The 16,017-nt window shown below is 43.4% G+C and overlaps 1 protein-coding gene across 9 annotated transcripts in view; it reads left to right on the forward strand.

The window, feature by feature from the left end:
- SMPD4 (sphingomyelin phosphodiesterase 4) overlaps positions 1–16,017 on the forward strand; it is an 81,713-nt gene that overhangs the window by 44,159 nt on the left and 21,537 nt on the right. For 2 of the 9 annotated variants that reach the window (XR_005222332.2, XM_007063749.4), the window contains exons 1-9: positions 8,088–8,234; positions 9,387–9,473; positions 10,009–10,095; positions 11,416–11,558; positions 11,712–11,787; positions 12,467–12,575; positions 13,110–13,162; positions 13,819–13,970; positions 15,405–15,537. Coding sequence is in view for 8 of the 9 variants with exons in the window: in XM_007063749.4 (XP_007063811.2) it covers positions 9,435–9,473; positions 10,009–10,095; positions 11,416–11,558; positions 11,712–11,787; positions 12,467–12,575; positions 13,110–13,162; positions 13,819–13,970; positions 15,405–15,537 (792 nt within the window). In the remaining variant the exon portion in view is untranslated. Of the gene's footprint in view, positions 1–7,993; positions 8,285–9,386; positions 9,474–10,008; positions 10,096–11,415; positions 11,559–11,711; positions 11,788–12,466; positions 12,576–13,109; positions 13,163–13,818; positions 13,971–15,404; positions 15,538–16,017 lie in introns of those variants that run through there. The other 7 variants (XM_037878318.2, XM_037878319.2, XM_007063750.4 and 4 more) reach the window with 6 other exon arrangements.

Consider the following 16,017-nt stretch of genomic DNA (forward strand, 5'->3'; position numbering starts at 1 on the left):
TCTGGCTGCTGTTGTTTTTCATGCCACTGTTCACTCTACCGCTCCATCCCAATGGCCCTGCACTGTCACCTTCTGCTGCCACCTGCCACTGTGACCTCTGTGAGTCAGTCTCTCGACGTTCCACCGGCTCTCAGTGATTTCAGCTCTCAGTGGGGGAACCTCACTGCTAGTACAGGCTGGGCAGTCTCTTCCACAGAAACACTGTCCCACAGCAGGTCTAAGCAGTTAGACCTGATTATCAGTGATTTCAGCTCCAGTGGCCACTTAACAACCCAAAAGACTCTCTATGGAGCCTAATCAGCTCTCTATCTCTAAACAGGAGAGAGGAGCAGGTCAAATAGTGCCTGTGACTCTTAGGCAGAGCCCACCCCACAGCAAAACACCTGTATCCCACCCTCTCTCTTTTCACTAGGATCTGGCATCCAAACCTCCTGCTCAGCGAGTGAAGCTGAGGATGACCAGTGCTTAATTTGTAATGAAACTGGTGCCTGGGCTCAAACAAGTTTGTTACTTTCATAACTGATGTGATAAGCCCAGAGGTCCCAGGGCTATGAACTGACAAGCCTAGAGGTGCTGGGGCTTGGCCCTGGCAAGTGCTAGCACAAATTAAGTACTGAGGAAGACCCCCTCATTCAGGCAGGCTAAGTACAGTTCTGCTGCCCTTTACTCATACAATAAGGATAACAACATTTCATGACCCCCACATTTAATAATTTTATTAAGATAATGTTGAAATAAAAAACGGTACAGAGTTCAAGCATAGAGGTTTCTGGTTGTCAGGGAATAAGGTACAGATTATCAAGGCGTGCGAAATTCGGTTTAGGAGCTGATGGAGTAAGGATTATATAATAATCTGCAATCTCCCCGACTGGGGGTAAAAGTTTAACCGGTCAGAGTACAGACATTGAGATATGGGGTTAAGTTATCCATATAACGGCTATGTTCAGGTGCGGAGTATAGTGAGCGGATACGATGGTGTGGATGGGTCTACCCTCATTTGGTGGGATTTAATGTTCAGTGGGTTTATGGTTCCAGTTCATACGGTCCAATGGGGAAAGCCTCTCAGTCCCTTTCCCACAGTGGGTGCACGATGTCGTACCGGCTCACTCCTCCTGGTACTGTCGGTGGCCGGTGATGTGCTCGATGTAGATGTCCCTGGACCATCGGATGGTGTCCGAGACCATGAGGCGCCGCATGAGCCGTGCGTAGCGTCTACCGATCCCGCAGGTCCGCAGCACACGCTCGTTGCAGGGGTCCCAAGCGCCCAGGGCTCCGACAATCAGGGCATCCAGCTGCACCTCGTAGCCCTTTGCTCTCAGGATGTTGGCCAGAGGGGCATATTTTTCCAGTTTCCGAGCTCGGGCTTCTCGGAAGGCCAGGGTCCTGTTCTCGAAGGGGACTGTGATGTCAACGAGGATGATCTTTTTCTGGGCCTCGTCGGTGATGACCACGTCGGGTCGCAGCGGGCTGTCGGTACCGGGGATGGCGCAGTTCACAGCGACCTCCCCCAGGCGCGGTGCGATGGCTTTCACCAGGCGGTTCTGGATGGTGTTGTGGCGCAGCTGCCAGGCTCTGGCGTGGGGCTTGCAGCTGCACAGGACGTGGGGCAGGGTCTCGTTGGAGTAGCCGCACTTCCTGCAACGCTTGTCTCGGTTCCCGTGGCGGACGGCTCCGTTGAGCGGGACGCAGTTGAGCCGGGCGTGGTGGATGAACCGCCAGTCGGCGAAGCAGGTGAAGCCCTGGCGAGGAAGTGGCTGCTGGCGTCCCACTTGCTGGTCAGTTCGAAGGCTTTTCCCTGGTCTGGCTTATGCTTCAGGGCTTCTATGTACAGCGAGTGGATGGCTGCCTTCAGGGTCCTCTCCAGCACGCCCTTGGCGCTCGGGGTGACGATGGTGTTGTCCTCAGACAGTGATTTGTAACCCAGCATCAGCCAAAATTGAACACTTGGGCAGGACAGCTCTGTCTGCTGGATACTTAGGCAGAGTAGGTGAGTTCATGTAAATACAGTCTGCTCCTGAAGCCTTTCCACCCACCACTGAGTCATCAGTAGCTGTCAGGGGAGAGCTCAGTCAGACCTTGCTTACAAATCATAATTTGAAATTATTAGGTAGGCCAATATAGCCAAACCAAATATACTGACATTGTCATAAATAACAGCTGCATGAGGAAGCTAGTCTTTCTTCATACTTTTCAAACCCATTATGCTTTCTCAGGTACAAGTATTTTCTCATATACTGTATATGCTTTTAAAGTGTGTATTAATGTTTCAATTTAAATTGGCAACACTGTGTGTAACCGGCGGGGTGTTAGGGAAATTTTTTTGGGGGGGCCCCTTAGGGAAATCCCCACTCCTCCAGATGAAACTATGAAGATACAGTAGAACCTCAGAGTTACAAACACCTTGGGAATGGAGGTTGTCCATAACACTGAAACGTTCATAACTCTGAACAAAACATTATGGTTGTTCTTTCAAAAGTTTACAACTGAACATTGACTTAACACAGCTTTGAAACTTTACTATGCAGAAGAGAAATGCTGCTTTTAACCACCTTAATTTAACTGAAACAAGCACAGAAACAGTTTCCTCACCTTGTCAAAAAATGTTTAAACTTCTCCTTTTTTAAAGCAGTATACATTTAACACAATACTGTACTTGCTTTTATTTCCTCCCTCCCCATCTCTGCTGCTGCCGCCTGACCGTGTACATCTGGTTCCAAATGAGGTGTGCGATTGACTAGTCAGTTCATATTTCTGGTGTTCGTAACTCTGATGAAGTGGGCTGTAGCTCACGAAAGCTTATGCTCTAATAAATTTGTTAGTCTCTAAGGTGCCACAAGAACTCCTTTTCTTTTTGCGAATAGAGACTAACACGGCTGCTACTCTGAAACTTTTCTTTTTTTGAGATTCTACTGTAGCTCTTTATCACCACCAAGAGGAAATAACCTTAAAGAAAGCTTTCACACTCAACCACTAGTAATCTCCACTTTCAAATGCATTACTATAAAATGAAAAATATCCTTCCATCAATCTAGGAATTTTTATTTTTATATAATTGATGAGAAAATGTCCATTTATTTGAAATGTAGCATGAACAATTATATTCAATCACACGCTTGTCTATACCAAAGCAGCCTCTTATCATCCCATGACCAGTTTGAGTGCTGTAGCTCACGAAAGCTTATGCTCTAATAAATTTGTTAGTCTCTAAGGTGCCACAAGTCCTCCTTTTCTTTTTATGAAAATAACTGATGTTTCTGAATGAAATGTACAATGTGAAACATAAGACGTAAAAAAGAAAAGGAATAAGAACAACAGATTGACAGGTCTGCCTCAGACATGTGAAACTGTCCACAGAACATGGAAGATAAAAAAAGAGTTCTACCTGGGGCTGTCAGAGGTTGGGAAACAGCCAATACTGTACAGCTGCTACTTTCTTTAGTTATTCTATTTTGCTGCCTTTTCATTAGCTGTTTTTTTAGATGCTGATTGGCCTTTTGCCTCCACGTATTTGAGAAAAATCTCCTGCTTAGATTAAAATTTTTACTAATCTATGATTTCAGTTACTACTGTATTTTTCTCACATTCACTTCCAGTTTTTGTACCCACCTTTCGTTTTTTCTCTGGTGGATACGAATGTGGCTCTTGACTTCCACTAATGAGAGCAACTGTTTCCGCACCACCAGATTAGAAACAATTTCTCCCTTTATAAACATACCTGTGTAAGCAGCCTCTCCCTCATTCTGATTTTGTTTTCAGAGTCTCAGTGCACTGAAGCAAGCTCAGCTCTCAGGTTCATTTACAATCAGTACTTGAACTGCAGGGCTGGGGGAGAAGGGATGGATGGTTTTCACCTCCTGTTTTTAAAATGGCAGCAGTAGCAAATGGAAATCTGGCATAGTCACCTATACTACCATCTTTCCCCATGCCCAATTTGGTCACTGACAGCATTAGGCCATATTCAGGAGGATATGTCTCCTCCCCATTCAAAGAAGGGGTTTGCCCTGGTGTTGCTGACCAAATATAACCTCTTCCCACACTGCTTTGGAGTGTGTTGTTTACCAGCTGGTGCCCTGCCTTCAGAGGTGACTACATTTCAGTGACCTTTGTGGCTAAAAAAGTCACAGAATGGAAAGAGCTAGAGAGACATCAAATGGTGTGATAATTATGTCCCTACTCCTGCAAACATTTATGCATATATTAAGTAATTTTACACATGTGAGTAGTCCCATTAAACTCACTGGTACTACTCACTTGTGTAAAATTGCTTATGAGCATGAGTATTGGCAGGATCATGGCCTATGTTACAATTACGTTCCATCTTTGCCTCTTTCTAAATTAGACTAATGAGATTTTAAATATTTCATCAATGTTAATTTTAATCATAGATTCATAGAGTTTAAGGTCAGAAGGGACCATTAGATCATCTAGCCTGATCTCCTCTATAACACAGGCCAGAGAATCTCTCCCAGTTATCCTTGCACTGAGCCCAGTGTTTTGTGTTTGATTAAAGCATATCTTCCAGAAAAGCCCCTGCTACTTAGCCAGTTTTTAATCCATTTAACATGTTCTTTATTGCTACTATATTTTGCTAATTTTTAAATCAGAATATCATGTGGTACTTAGACACCTTACATAAGTCTTAAAAGCTAAGTACATAAATGTAATGTACTTATCAATCAAACTTGAGATCTCATCAAAGAATGAAATCAGGTTTGACTGACAAGACCTATCCTTCATAAAACTATGTTGATTGGCATTAATTACATTCTTATCCTTAATTCTGTATCAGTTGAATCCCATATTAACTTTTACATTATTTTGCCCAGAGTTTGTTAGGCTAACCTTATCCGTCATCCCAGTGCAGACCCAAGTCATCCCACTTGTCCTTTTTGAATACTGGCACAACATTAGCACTCTTCTAGTCTTCCAGAATTTCCCCAGTACTCCATTAAAAATTAACATAATCAGGCCAGAGACCTCCTACGCCAATTCTTTTAGGACTCTTGGATACAAATTAGGCAGGTTTGCTGACTCAAAAACGTTAATCCCTTTAAGATGTTGCTTAACATTCTCCTTAGTTACTAATGCACTGGGATGTACTCTATCATCCTCATGTGATATGAATGCACCATCTTGTTTCTTTCCAAATACAGAACAGAAATATTTATTGTACACTTCTGCCTTTTCTTAACATTGTTAACAACCTTACCATCTCCATCTAATTATGGGCCTATATCATTGCTAGGATTAATTCTGTTCCTAATATACATTAAAAGCTCCTTATTGTCTTTAGCCCTGCCAGTCATATTTTTTCCTGATACATTTAGCTTCCCTTATCAATTTTCTACAATTCATAACTTCTAATTTATATTGATTGGTACCTGTTTCTCCTTTTTTCCATATGTTAGATATTGCTGCCTTCACTTCACCACTGAACCAGGATGGGCTTTTAGCCAAATGGAAATTTGTCTTTTTAAGTCATCTAATAAACCCTTCCTAAAGAACTCCCACTTTTCATTCACATTTTTCAGTTTTAATTTTATACCAATTTCACTCATAATTTTCATCAAATTTGGAAAATTATCCCTTTTGAAGCACTGAGTGTGTGTGTGTGTGTATATATATATATAAACAAACTGGTTGGGACTGTTCTCTGCTTGCCCATATTGAATATAATCAGGTCATGATCATTGATCCCTCTGCAATCATCAACTTTCGGTTCAGTGATTAATTCATCTTTATCCAACACAAGGAGTTCCACAATATAGTTACATTAGGTTTGGGGCAATAACTTTTGTGTTAGGAACTTACCAATAATTTTTAGAACCTCTAATGATGTTTTAGTACTGTCTCCATGAGTCCTCCTGCACATATCTTCCTGAAGTTACCCATAACAACACAGTTTTTCTTTGCACACATTACAGATAGATGCTTAAGATGAAACTCATAGTTTCCTCTGGTGTGGTTTGTAACAGACACCCCACCAATACCCCCTCTTGGGCTTTGTTAGTTAGCACATAAATGCACAGACATCCAAGATCCAGTAGTTCTGAGTTATCAATAACTCTAAAACAGGTAATGGTGTCTTTCATGTAGCATACCTCCCACCTCTTTGCCCTCTCTATCTTTCCTGAACTCCTCCTGTGGGGAGGTATTTTTTCATGCTTTGTGTGTATAAAAAGATCTTCTACACTTTCCACAGTATGCGTCCGATGAAGTGAGCTGTAGCTCACGAAAGCTTATGCTAAAATAAATTGGTTAGTCTCTAAGGTGCCACAAGTACTCCTTTTCTTTTTGCGAATACAGACTAACACGGCTGTTACTCTGAAAGGACAACCATGAATTTCTCCTCAAAGAGGATGCCCTCAAAGTTGATGTCGACTGTGCAGGAGATCAAACCTGTCCTCCTTGAAGATCTCTGCCTCAGCCAGCAATTAAATGCAAACTCTTCATTAGTGATAAAAATTGGTGCTAATGCTAATTATGTCTCTGCAGAAGTGGTTTTATCAAAGTGCATTTGATTTCACACATTTAGAATCCCCCAGGTACTTAGGTTTGCTTGTTTTCATGAAAAATGAGCAGTTTTACAGACTGAAGGAGGAGAGATATGGTGGCTGCAATTACAGTGTTGCCAACTCTTGTGATTTCATTGAGTCCTGAAGATAGGTCAGGGGTGGGCAAACTTTTTGGCCCGAGGACCACATCTGGGAATAGAAATTGTATGACAGGCCATGACTGCTCACAAAATTGGGGTTGGGGTGCGGGAGGGGGTGTGGGCTCTGGGGTGGGGCCAGAAATGAGGAGTTCACGGTGCAGGAGGGGGCTCTGGCTGGGGGTGCAGGCTCTGGGGATGAGGGGTTTGGGGTGCATGAAGGCGCTCCAGGCTAGGACCGAGAGGTTCAGAGGGGGATCAGGGCTGGGGCAGGGGGGTGGGGCAAGGGCTCTGACTGGGGGTGTAGGCTCTGGGGTGGGGCTGGGGGGTTTGGGGTGCAGGAGGGTGCTCTAGGCTGGGATTGAGGGGTTCGGAGGGTGGAAGGGGGATCAGGGCTGGGGCACAGGGAGAGGCTCGGGGTGCAGGCTCCGGGCGGTGCTTACCTCAACCGGCTCCAGGAAGTAGCCGCATGTACCCTCTCCAGCTTCTACGCAGAGGCATACCAGGTGGTTCCGCACCCTGCCCCAACTGCAGGCACAGCCCCTGCAGCTCCCATTGGCTGTGGTTGCCACCCAATGGGAGCTACAGGGTCGGAGGCAGTGTGCAGAGCGGAGCCCCCTGGCTGCCCCTACACCTAGGAGCTGGAGAGGGCTGCGTCACTGTTTCCGGGAGCTGCGTGGAGCGGACCCTGACTCTGCTCCACAGCTAGAGCGCTGGAGCAGGGCAAGTCCCAGACTTTGCTCCCCAGCAGGAGCTTGAGGGCCAGGTAAAAACGGCCCAATGGGCGGTAGTTTGCCCACCCCTAAGATAGATAGTATTTTTCTTAAAGCCTCAGTTTCTGGAGTGAAGTGATTATGGAAGAATCTCAGCTTCCATTAAACAAACAAACATTGCTCCTAGCTCTCACCGTTGAAGAGAAGAAGTTAAAAATATGATCCGAGTGTAACCTAAAGGCTCAAACGCCAGATGGTAAATAAAAACCTCCCAACTCAGTTTTAAAGCCACTTCAGGGTTTGGCAGCCTGGCTCGGGATTGTGGAGCACTGGTCTGTCTCTGCCGCACAGAGCGGCCCCCAGGGTGCGGGCGGGAGGCAGCACCGCCGGGGGGACCACAAGGGCCCTGCAGCTCTGAGGGGTTGCACAGGGCCCGCTCCGGGATGTGCCGTTCAGGGCACAATGGGGCCCTGGCCTGCAGGCCCTACCCTGAGACAAAGAACAGCCCCGGCTCCCGCCCGCGGGGAAGGCCTGGCTCGCAGGCTGCCCCGCTGCCTCCGCCTTCCCCGCTGGGGGCGCGGCCGGGGGCCCCGGCTCACCCCAAGGGCGGCGCGGCAGCCCCTGGGGGCAGGGGAGCCCCGTGACGCAGGCAGCAGCCACGCGCACGGCGAGGCCAGGCCCTGGCATTCGCGCCGCCGGCGGCTTTCCCGCCCGCCAGCCAGCTGGGGAGGGGGAGGGAGTACGTCACTGCGACGCGCCGAGAGGGGGATGACGTCTAATGACAGCGCCGGTCCCGAGGGGAGGAGGAAGCGGCGGCGGATTGAAAATGGTCTGGGGCGCTAGAGCGCGGGACGGGGCAGCGGGACGAGGTGAGGGGCCTCCCCTGGGCCGCGGGGCAGGAAGCTGCAGGTGAGGGAGGGTACGTGCTCCCGCTCCTTGCTGATAGAGGACCCCGCGCGAGGTGCGGAGACGCCCCCTCCCTCCCGCCGGGGTCCGGCTCCCGGGAGAACGGGCTGGAGATTGGGGGCGGGGCTGGAGGGGGTCTGAGCCCCAAGGGGGAGGCTGTGAGCAGCGCCCCCAGTATCCAGCCCCCTGGAGGGGTCTGAGCCCCAAGGGGGAGGCTGTAAGCAGCACCCCCAATATCCAGCCCCCTGGAGGGGTCTGAGCCGCAAGGGGAAGGCTGTAAGCAGCGCCCCCAATTCAGTCCCGGGGCGGGGAGGCTGTAAGCAGGGCCCCCAATATCCAGCCCCCTGGAGGGGGTCTCAGCCCCACCGCTCCCCGACAAACATAAAACCTTCCAGGATCCTGTCTCTCTTGGTCCCTTCAGCCACTGGTGGTAATGTGAAAAGGAGTACTAGTGGCACCTTGGAGACTAACCAATTTATTTGAGCATAAGCTTTTGTGAGCTACAGCTCACTTCATCGGATGCATCCGATGAAGTGAGCTGGTTAGTCTCTAAGGTGCCAGTAGTGCTCCTTTTCTTTTGGCGAATACAGACTAACACGGCTGCTACTCTGAAACTGGTGGTAATGTGCTTGTGTTCCCTGTGTCAGCAGCCACCATCTCAGCGGGAGCTATAGCATGAGCTATTTGCAGACAATCTCACATCTGGATAGTGTCTTCTTTCTCTTGCTGGACTGGTGCTTCCATAAACACGTCATACAGTCCATGCCATACAGGTTGTGTCCCCTAGAGATGGTTTTGTGCCCCTGCATTGGCTGCAGTCTAATTAAACAAAGGCTCTTTTTGCGTCCTTCCCCCACCCCCCAAGTTATGTTTATTTGGAAAAGACTGTATTATTTCTATGCGAATGTGCAGTGTTATCAACTTTGGGGAAATTACAGCGTAGTCACCTTTGTCAGGGATCTGCCTTGGTTTACTCCAGCTCACATAGACATAATAAACATGCATTTTGCCTGTTTTCATGCATAAACATGAATATATCAGAAAATGAGTTGTAGCAGTGTTATAACATGAGATTTTAATATTCACTTAGATGTTTCTATCTCTTTTCTTTCCAGTGGTTTCCTGAGATCACACTTCCTTTGGGGTATTGTAGAAAGACAGTTATGGCTGTCCCTCACTTACAGCAGCCTAGCTTCCTATTGGTAAGTGCTAGTACAGATGGTTATAGGTTAGGAAAGTCTTGTGGTGATATTGCTTTTGACTAATGAATTGCTAAATAATCACTTGAAAATTTAATCCTCCACATATTAATTCCTGACAATTTATCTATAAGCAGAATGTATAGCATAAAATCTGAAAGCATTCTGTGGAAATGCACTGAGAAAGTTCCAGCTCCTCTTCTCAAATACTCTAGTGTGTGTTGACCATTCTAAATGTCATATAGTCTTATTTTCATAGAACTTAAATGGTCACAAATTGAGTACTTGCTCTTTAATTTAAAACTTGTAATGTAGATCCAAGTAGGTAAAAAAACCTATATCTGAGATTTGTCTTGAGTTAAAAAATACTTATGTTTAGAGTAAATCTTATGATGGAAACAATGACAGCCCATTGCTTTTTTACAAGAGCAATATTGAACACTGTAACTAGAGAATTCTCTGCCAAGATCTTTATAAGTGTTGCCCTTTTTACTTTCTCTTGAAGAAGTGATCTGATTTCAGTTTCTGTCCATAACAGGCCAGTTTGAAGGCAGATTGCATGAACAAGCCCTTTGCTCAGAGGTGTCATGATCTGGAGATAGTCATTGAAGATTTTCCTGCCAAGGTACAGCTACCTTTCAATGAATGTAGTCTGAGCTATGCCTCAGTGGAGTTATAAAAATATTATTTTAAAAATATTTCTCTTTATTCCAGCCTTTGTAAAGAGTTTTAAGATTCTTATGTGAAGTTTTATGAGTTCAGTAGTTTCCCAAAAGTTACCTAACTTTTCCAGTAGTTACAAAACTCCAAATTTTTAATTGATCACATTCCTAATCATACTTTTCATTCTCTACTGAAATGCCAAATATGAGGACACTAATATTTTAAGATGTGACACATGACTGATACTAACCAGTTGAGTTGGAACATAGTAGTCTAGGGATAAAGAATGAGGTTTTCTGCTACCTTAATCGCTCTAGATTGAAAACTTTTATGGTAACAATATGGTGTGCAGATCTGCTTACCCCATCTCAAAAAAGATACGCTGGATTTGGAAAAGGTACAGAAAAGGGCAACAAAAATGATTAAGAGTATGGAACAGTTTCCATATGAGGAGAGATTAATAAGACTGGGACTTTTCAGCTTGGAAAAGAGACGACTGGGGGGGGATATGATAAAGATCTATAAAATCATGATTGATGTGGAGAAAGTAAATAAGGAACTGTTATCTAGGGGTCACCAAATGAAATTAATAGGTAGCAGGTTTAAAACAAACAAAAGGAAGTATTTCTTCACACAATGCACAGTCAGTGTGTGGAATTCTTTGCCAGAGGATATTGTGAAGGCCAAGACTGTAACAGGATTCATTAAAGAATTAGAGAAGTTCATGGAGGATAGGTCCATCAGTGGCTATTAGCCAGGATGGGCAAGGATGCAAAACCATGCTCTGAAGTGTCCCTAGCCTCTGTTTGCCAGAAGCTGGGTATAGGCGACACGGGATGGATCACTTGATGATTACCTGGTCTGTTCATTCCCTCTGAAGCACCTGGCATTGACCACTATTGGAATACAGGATACTGGGCTAGATGAACCTTTGGTCTGACCCATTATGGCCGTTCTTATGTCCAGTCTGTAAAATGATGGGAATCAAGGAATTAGAAAACAGGCAGAGTCTAACTTCACATCAAGGGGGGGGAATATATGTTTGCATTTAAATTTCTTTAAATGATTTCCACTGAATGTTCTGCACATAGAAGTGTGCCCTGGAAATAAAAAAAATTATGCATATTTTGACTGTAGTTGGTGGAAAATATTTCTTGCATTCAGATGTCTGAAATTAAGACTCTTCAGACAAAGAATCTACACCTGAACAGCAATCTTTCTTTTTTTTAAATTTTATTTATCTATTATGACTCCACCCCTTTATCTGGTTGTTTTCCTGTAGGAACTGCATGCCATCTTCCCATGGCTAGTGGAGAATATTTTTGGTAGTCTGGATGGCATTATCATAGGTTGGAATCTTCGCTGTTTGCATGGAAGAGTGAATCCTACAGAGTATGCTATTGCGCTGGATTTCCTGGATCCCAGGTAAATGTGCTAACTTCAGAGCAGTGGAAAATTCATGGTGAATTCATAAACTAGTATTTGACGTGTTTCCTCATGTGTAAACATTCATCTACAAAAGGGGCCCAAAAAAAAAAAAAAAAGATGCTCACTGTTTTTCCTCATCCTTGCTTACAGTGGCCCGATGATGAAGCTGGTTTACAAACTCCAAGCTGAGGAGTACAGATATGAATTCCCAGTCTCCTATCTTCCAGTAAGTAACTGTTAAAGGTTATGTAAGAGAAAATTATTTTGGTGTTGCACCCATTGGAATGTTACTTACTCAGATACTCTGGGTTCAGGATAGGACCTGCCACTGTAGTATTTGAATTACTGTTTCATAGCATAGCAGGCTCTGGAGATGGGATTTCTAGATTGTTGATTGTTTCAGAGGGCTGTTAGAGGCAGAGCATTCATTGTCATGATGGATTTTATAAGAAGTTGTGCTGTTAGTTTGTGTTACTATCAGCAACTTTTGTGCTGTTCAACTAAGAAATTTCACTTCTCTTTTTTATTATTTGGCTGCCAAAATAGGCACTAGACTATTTTTGTCTTGATTACCAATAGATGGAGTTTAAAACTTCTCTTCCAAACTTGTTGGAAAGCATCCCCACCTCTAACAACATCTCATATCTCTCAGACACCTCATTCCTGTAAGTTTAATGAAGATTAACTAACCTCCTGGTTATGGAACATAACACTTTATGGTTGTAGGAAAACAGGTTTTCCATGGAAGCTTCGTGAAATAACTTTTCCATTGCAACCAGATAGCCACAGTCTAGAAGAAAGAACCAGTCATCTTTTTACAGTCCAATACAAGAATACATCCTCAAAAACTCATTCACATATTCTTAGTAGTCTGGTAGGTATCTCATTACTCCCTCTCTTTTCAGGGCCCTGTGAAGGCTTCAATGCAAGAACGAGTCCTACCAGAATGCTCACTATACCACAACAAAGTCCAGTTCCCTCCATCTGGAGGCCTGGGTTCGAACTTGGCCCTCAGTATCCTTTTGACAATTGAAGGGTTTACACTTTTTAATTCCTTTTAATATTTTAAGTGACTAAAACTGAGAAATCAAGATCCATTTCTGCTGTTTGCTTACTGTACTTAGCTGTACAGTGATGTGCCTTAGTCCAGTGCTGCTATGTTCAGATTACAAACACGGTAGAGGAATGTTTAGACTTAAACTTGTCATCCATTGAAATCTTGAATGTTTGAAAACTTCTAGGATGATATTCTGGCCTCATCGAAGTTGATGGCAAAACTCCCATTGACTTCAGTGGGCCCAGGATTTCAGCCCTTATGTTTCATAAATATTTCTAGGTTGTTTGGTATGGAGAAAAAACCTAAACTACTTGACAGTGTGTAATAAACACCTGGGAAGAGAGCAAGAGATCAAACCTGAACTTGCTGTTGAGCTCTAGAAAGTCTTCTAAAACTAGCACTGAGATACTGAAGATTTAAAAGGCCAATAAGTTCATATCATGTTTCCAATAAGCTGTACTTATTGTATCCTTGACTCTCTGTCTCTCCAGATCCTTTTGAATATTACATGTTTTACTTTGCAATAAGCCTTATCACACAGAGGGTAAGTAAATTTTATCCTTTTTTCCCTTTAAAGTAGCATCATTCTGGCAAACCATTTCTTCACTGCACTTTGAAAGCTTCCATCTTCTCTAAATGCAAGAACCTAGTTAAACTGAATCTTGCACCTGTTGCTTGTAAATACCATTTGATATGATGAAAACATAGGCAGTGATTATACACATCTATATAATGGTACACATCTTCCTCTTCTCAGTGCTGCATTCCACTGTTGGTGGCTGAGGATGAATGAGGTATAGAAATTTCAGCTTTCTGTGCACTCTTACTTTATACCTGCTGAGCATGTTGATCATCTTTCGTACTTTGTTGTACAAACAATACACATGGCAGTCTTATATTATATTGCGCACCAAACTTCCCTTGTTTTTAGCAGTATCTAATGTTGCTGTCAGATGTGAAGTGTGATTCAATACACTGAATCATTGCGGAAGAGCTCATGAAAACGCAGATCTTTAAAGCTAGAATAGAACACTATGAACATCCAGTTTGATTTCTTGCATAACACAGGCCATAGAATTTCATCCAGTAATTCCTGCATTATGAGATTTATCAGGTCCTGAAATCCCTGTTCCCAGTGACTTATTGTAACAGCATGTGTATTTACTTATTGTAGCTATATGCTGTGTGTATATATTCCAGAACTCTCCTACCACCCATCATGTCAGCCCTTCAAACAGCGCTTACTTCAGTCTGGTGGACACATACCTGAAATGGTTCCTTCCCACAGAAGGAAGTGTTCTTCCTCCACCTTCTTCCAATCCTGGCGGGGGCATCCCTTCACCTGCTCCTAGGTAATGACTTGGTAAATTTGCGTTATCCGTGCTAGACTGCATGGGCAGTGCTCACAAAAACTGGCTTGCTTCAATGATGAGTTCTCACCACAGATATTGTAAGAAAATGCCACCATTTTTATATTGTGTGTGTGTATATGCATACATAAAATAAACATGATTGTACCTGTATAGTAGTCTTACAATGGAGGATATAATACAGGGGTCACTGAAAGCTGAGAAACTTTTCTCCTGAAAGTTTGCTGGCCTGTAGTAGTGGAGCCAGAGATGAGTTATAAATGTGGTTTGTAGCTGTTGGATTTTTTTCATTCAATACCACTAATTATGGCTCCTGCTGTGACTAGTGTGGGACACACTCACCATCCACCCAGGAGTGGCTTGTACCATTTAATGCATATGCGTGCAGTCAGGGAGAAATTGAATTGGTCTTGGCTGTAGCTGAAGGAACTTCTCACATTCTAACAATTTTGCTGACTCCAGACAATTTTGGCAAACAGTATCTTCTGTTTTAACTTTTTGACGTTGCCAGCTTCAGTCTCTGCTGCTATAAACTTCCATGTCCTAGTTAAGAATGCGTCAGTGTTTCCTTGCAAGCTACCAATTGTTGTGGGTTTCTTACTTGATCTGGTATACAAAGCCTGGGTAGAATTTTTTATTTTACTATCCAGCGTACAAAAGGGTTATCAAAGTTTAGGTGGCAGACTATGCATAACTATATATGTTGATTTTATTGAGTCACAAACTGAGAAGGACCTGAGGAAAGAGTTTCAACCTCTTACTAAAGTTTTTTGAGCCTCTGTGTAGTTTTAACTTATGCTCTTCAATTAGCCATGCAAAATGGACATGAAAATTTACCAGAACATGCACAAAATCTACAATGATTAATAGGGATAAAGCTGGTATCTTACTCATCTGGGATGAGTGGGAATGTATAATTTTTGTAAGGATAATTCTGAATTTGGTATTTGTATGTATTATTTTTATCATCAAAAACGTTTATTTACTCAAATATATATTGTTGTGGCTTTTTTAACAATGGCATTTTGAGTGACTCCCAAAAGCTCTCTCTCAGGCTTTCTTCAACCTTAAACTGGATTAATAAAGTGTGTTAATGATTTAGCTGCCTAATGAAGGTCTAACCTCACAGTAAAGTTGAATAGGAGACAGGCTAAATTAAATAGTGTACTGCAGAATGTAGTGTGTGGTTTGCATAGTGACATTTAAAATAATAAATGAAAATAGGCACGGGACACTTACTAATGCTGTGGCTAGTAATTGCAACCTCTTGCTTAATTTTTAAAATTCTAATTACGCAGCTTTATTTCGCACAAACTCTTATTCAGTTTCTTTATGTCCTTGTGGTTACAATCTATGACCTCTGTCCCTGTACAGAGGACCATTGACTTCGGTATTTATATAAACTTCTCTTTAAAGATCCCCAGCAGTGCCTTTCACTTCTTATGGCATACACCACACTAGTCTACTGAAACGGCACATTGCCCATCAACCTTCAGTGAATGCTGATCCTGCTTCCCAAGAGATCTGGAGATCAGAAACAGTGCTTAAAGTGAGTCTGATTTATTTTCTTATATTTTTAAAGTTAGAATGGCTGAAAAAGCTTATTTGCAGGTAAATCTCTTTTTTCCTAACTAAAGATCAGCTTTCTTTTCCATTCCTTTCTACCTTGCAGTCTGTTAATGGAACTGAGCAGTGCAGCTGTTGTTTTCTATTAACATAATATAAAGAAACATAAGATAAAAAGGCACTGCTAAGTTGTTAAGCAACAGTTGTCACTCTTTGGATTTCAGGGGCCTGAGTCTCATCCAACTTACACCAGAATAAGTCGCTCCTTTTTTAGGGAGAGAAATATGAGGAACTAAGAATTTATTCAAAACCTGATATCTTGCCCCAGTGCTAAACTGAAATATTGATTGTACAGTGTAATAGTGTGTACGCAGGATGTTTATGGAGAAGGATGATCTTGTGACTAAAACACAGGACTGGGAGTTGGGAGTTTGTAGGTTTATTCCTGACTCTGCCACAAACT

Source organism: Chelonia mydas, chromosome 15 (assembly GCF_015237465.2).
Source record: "Chelonia mydas isolate rCheMyd1 chromosome 15, rCheMyd1.pri.v2, whole genome shotgun sequence".
NCBI classification, from domain to species: Eukaryota; Metazoa; Chordata; order Testudines; family Cheloniidae; genus Chelonia; species Chelonia mydas.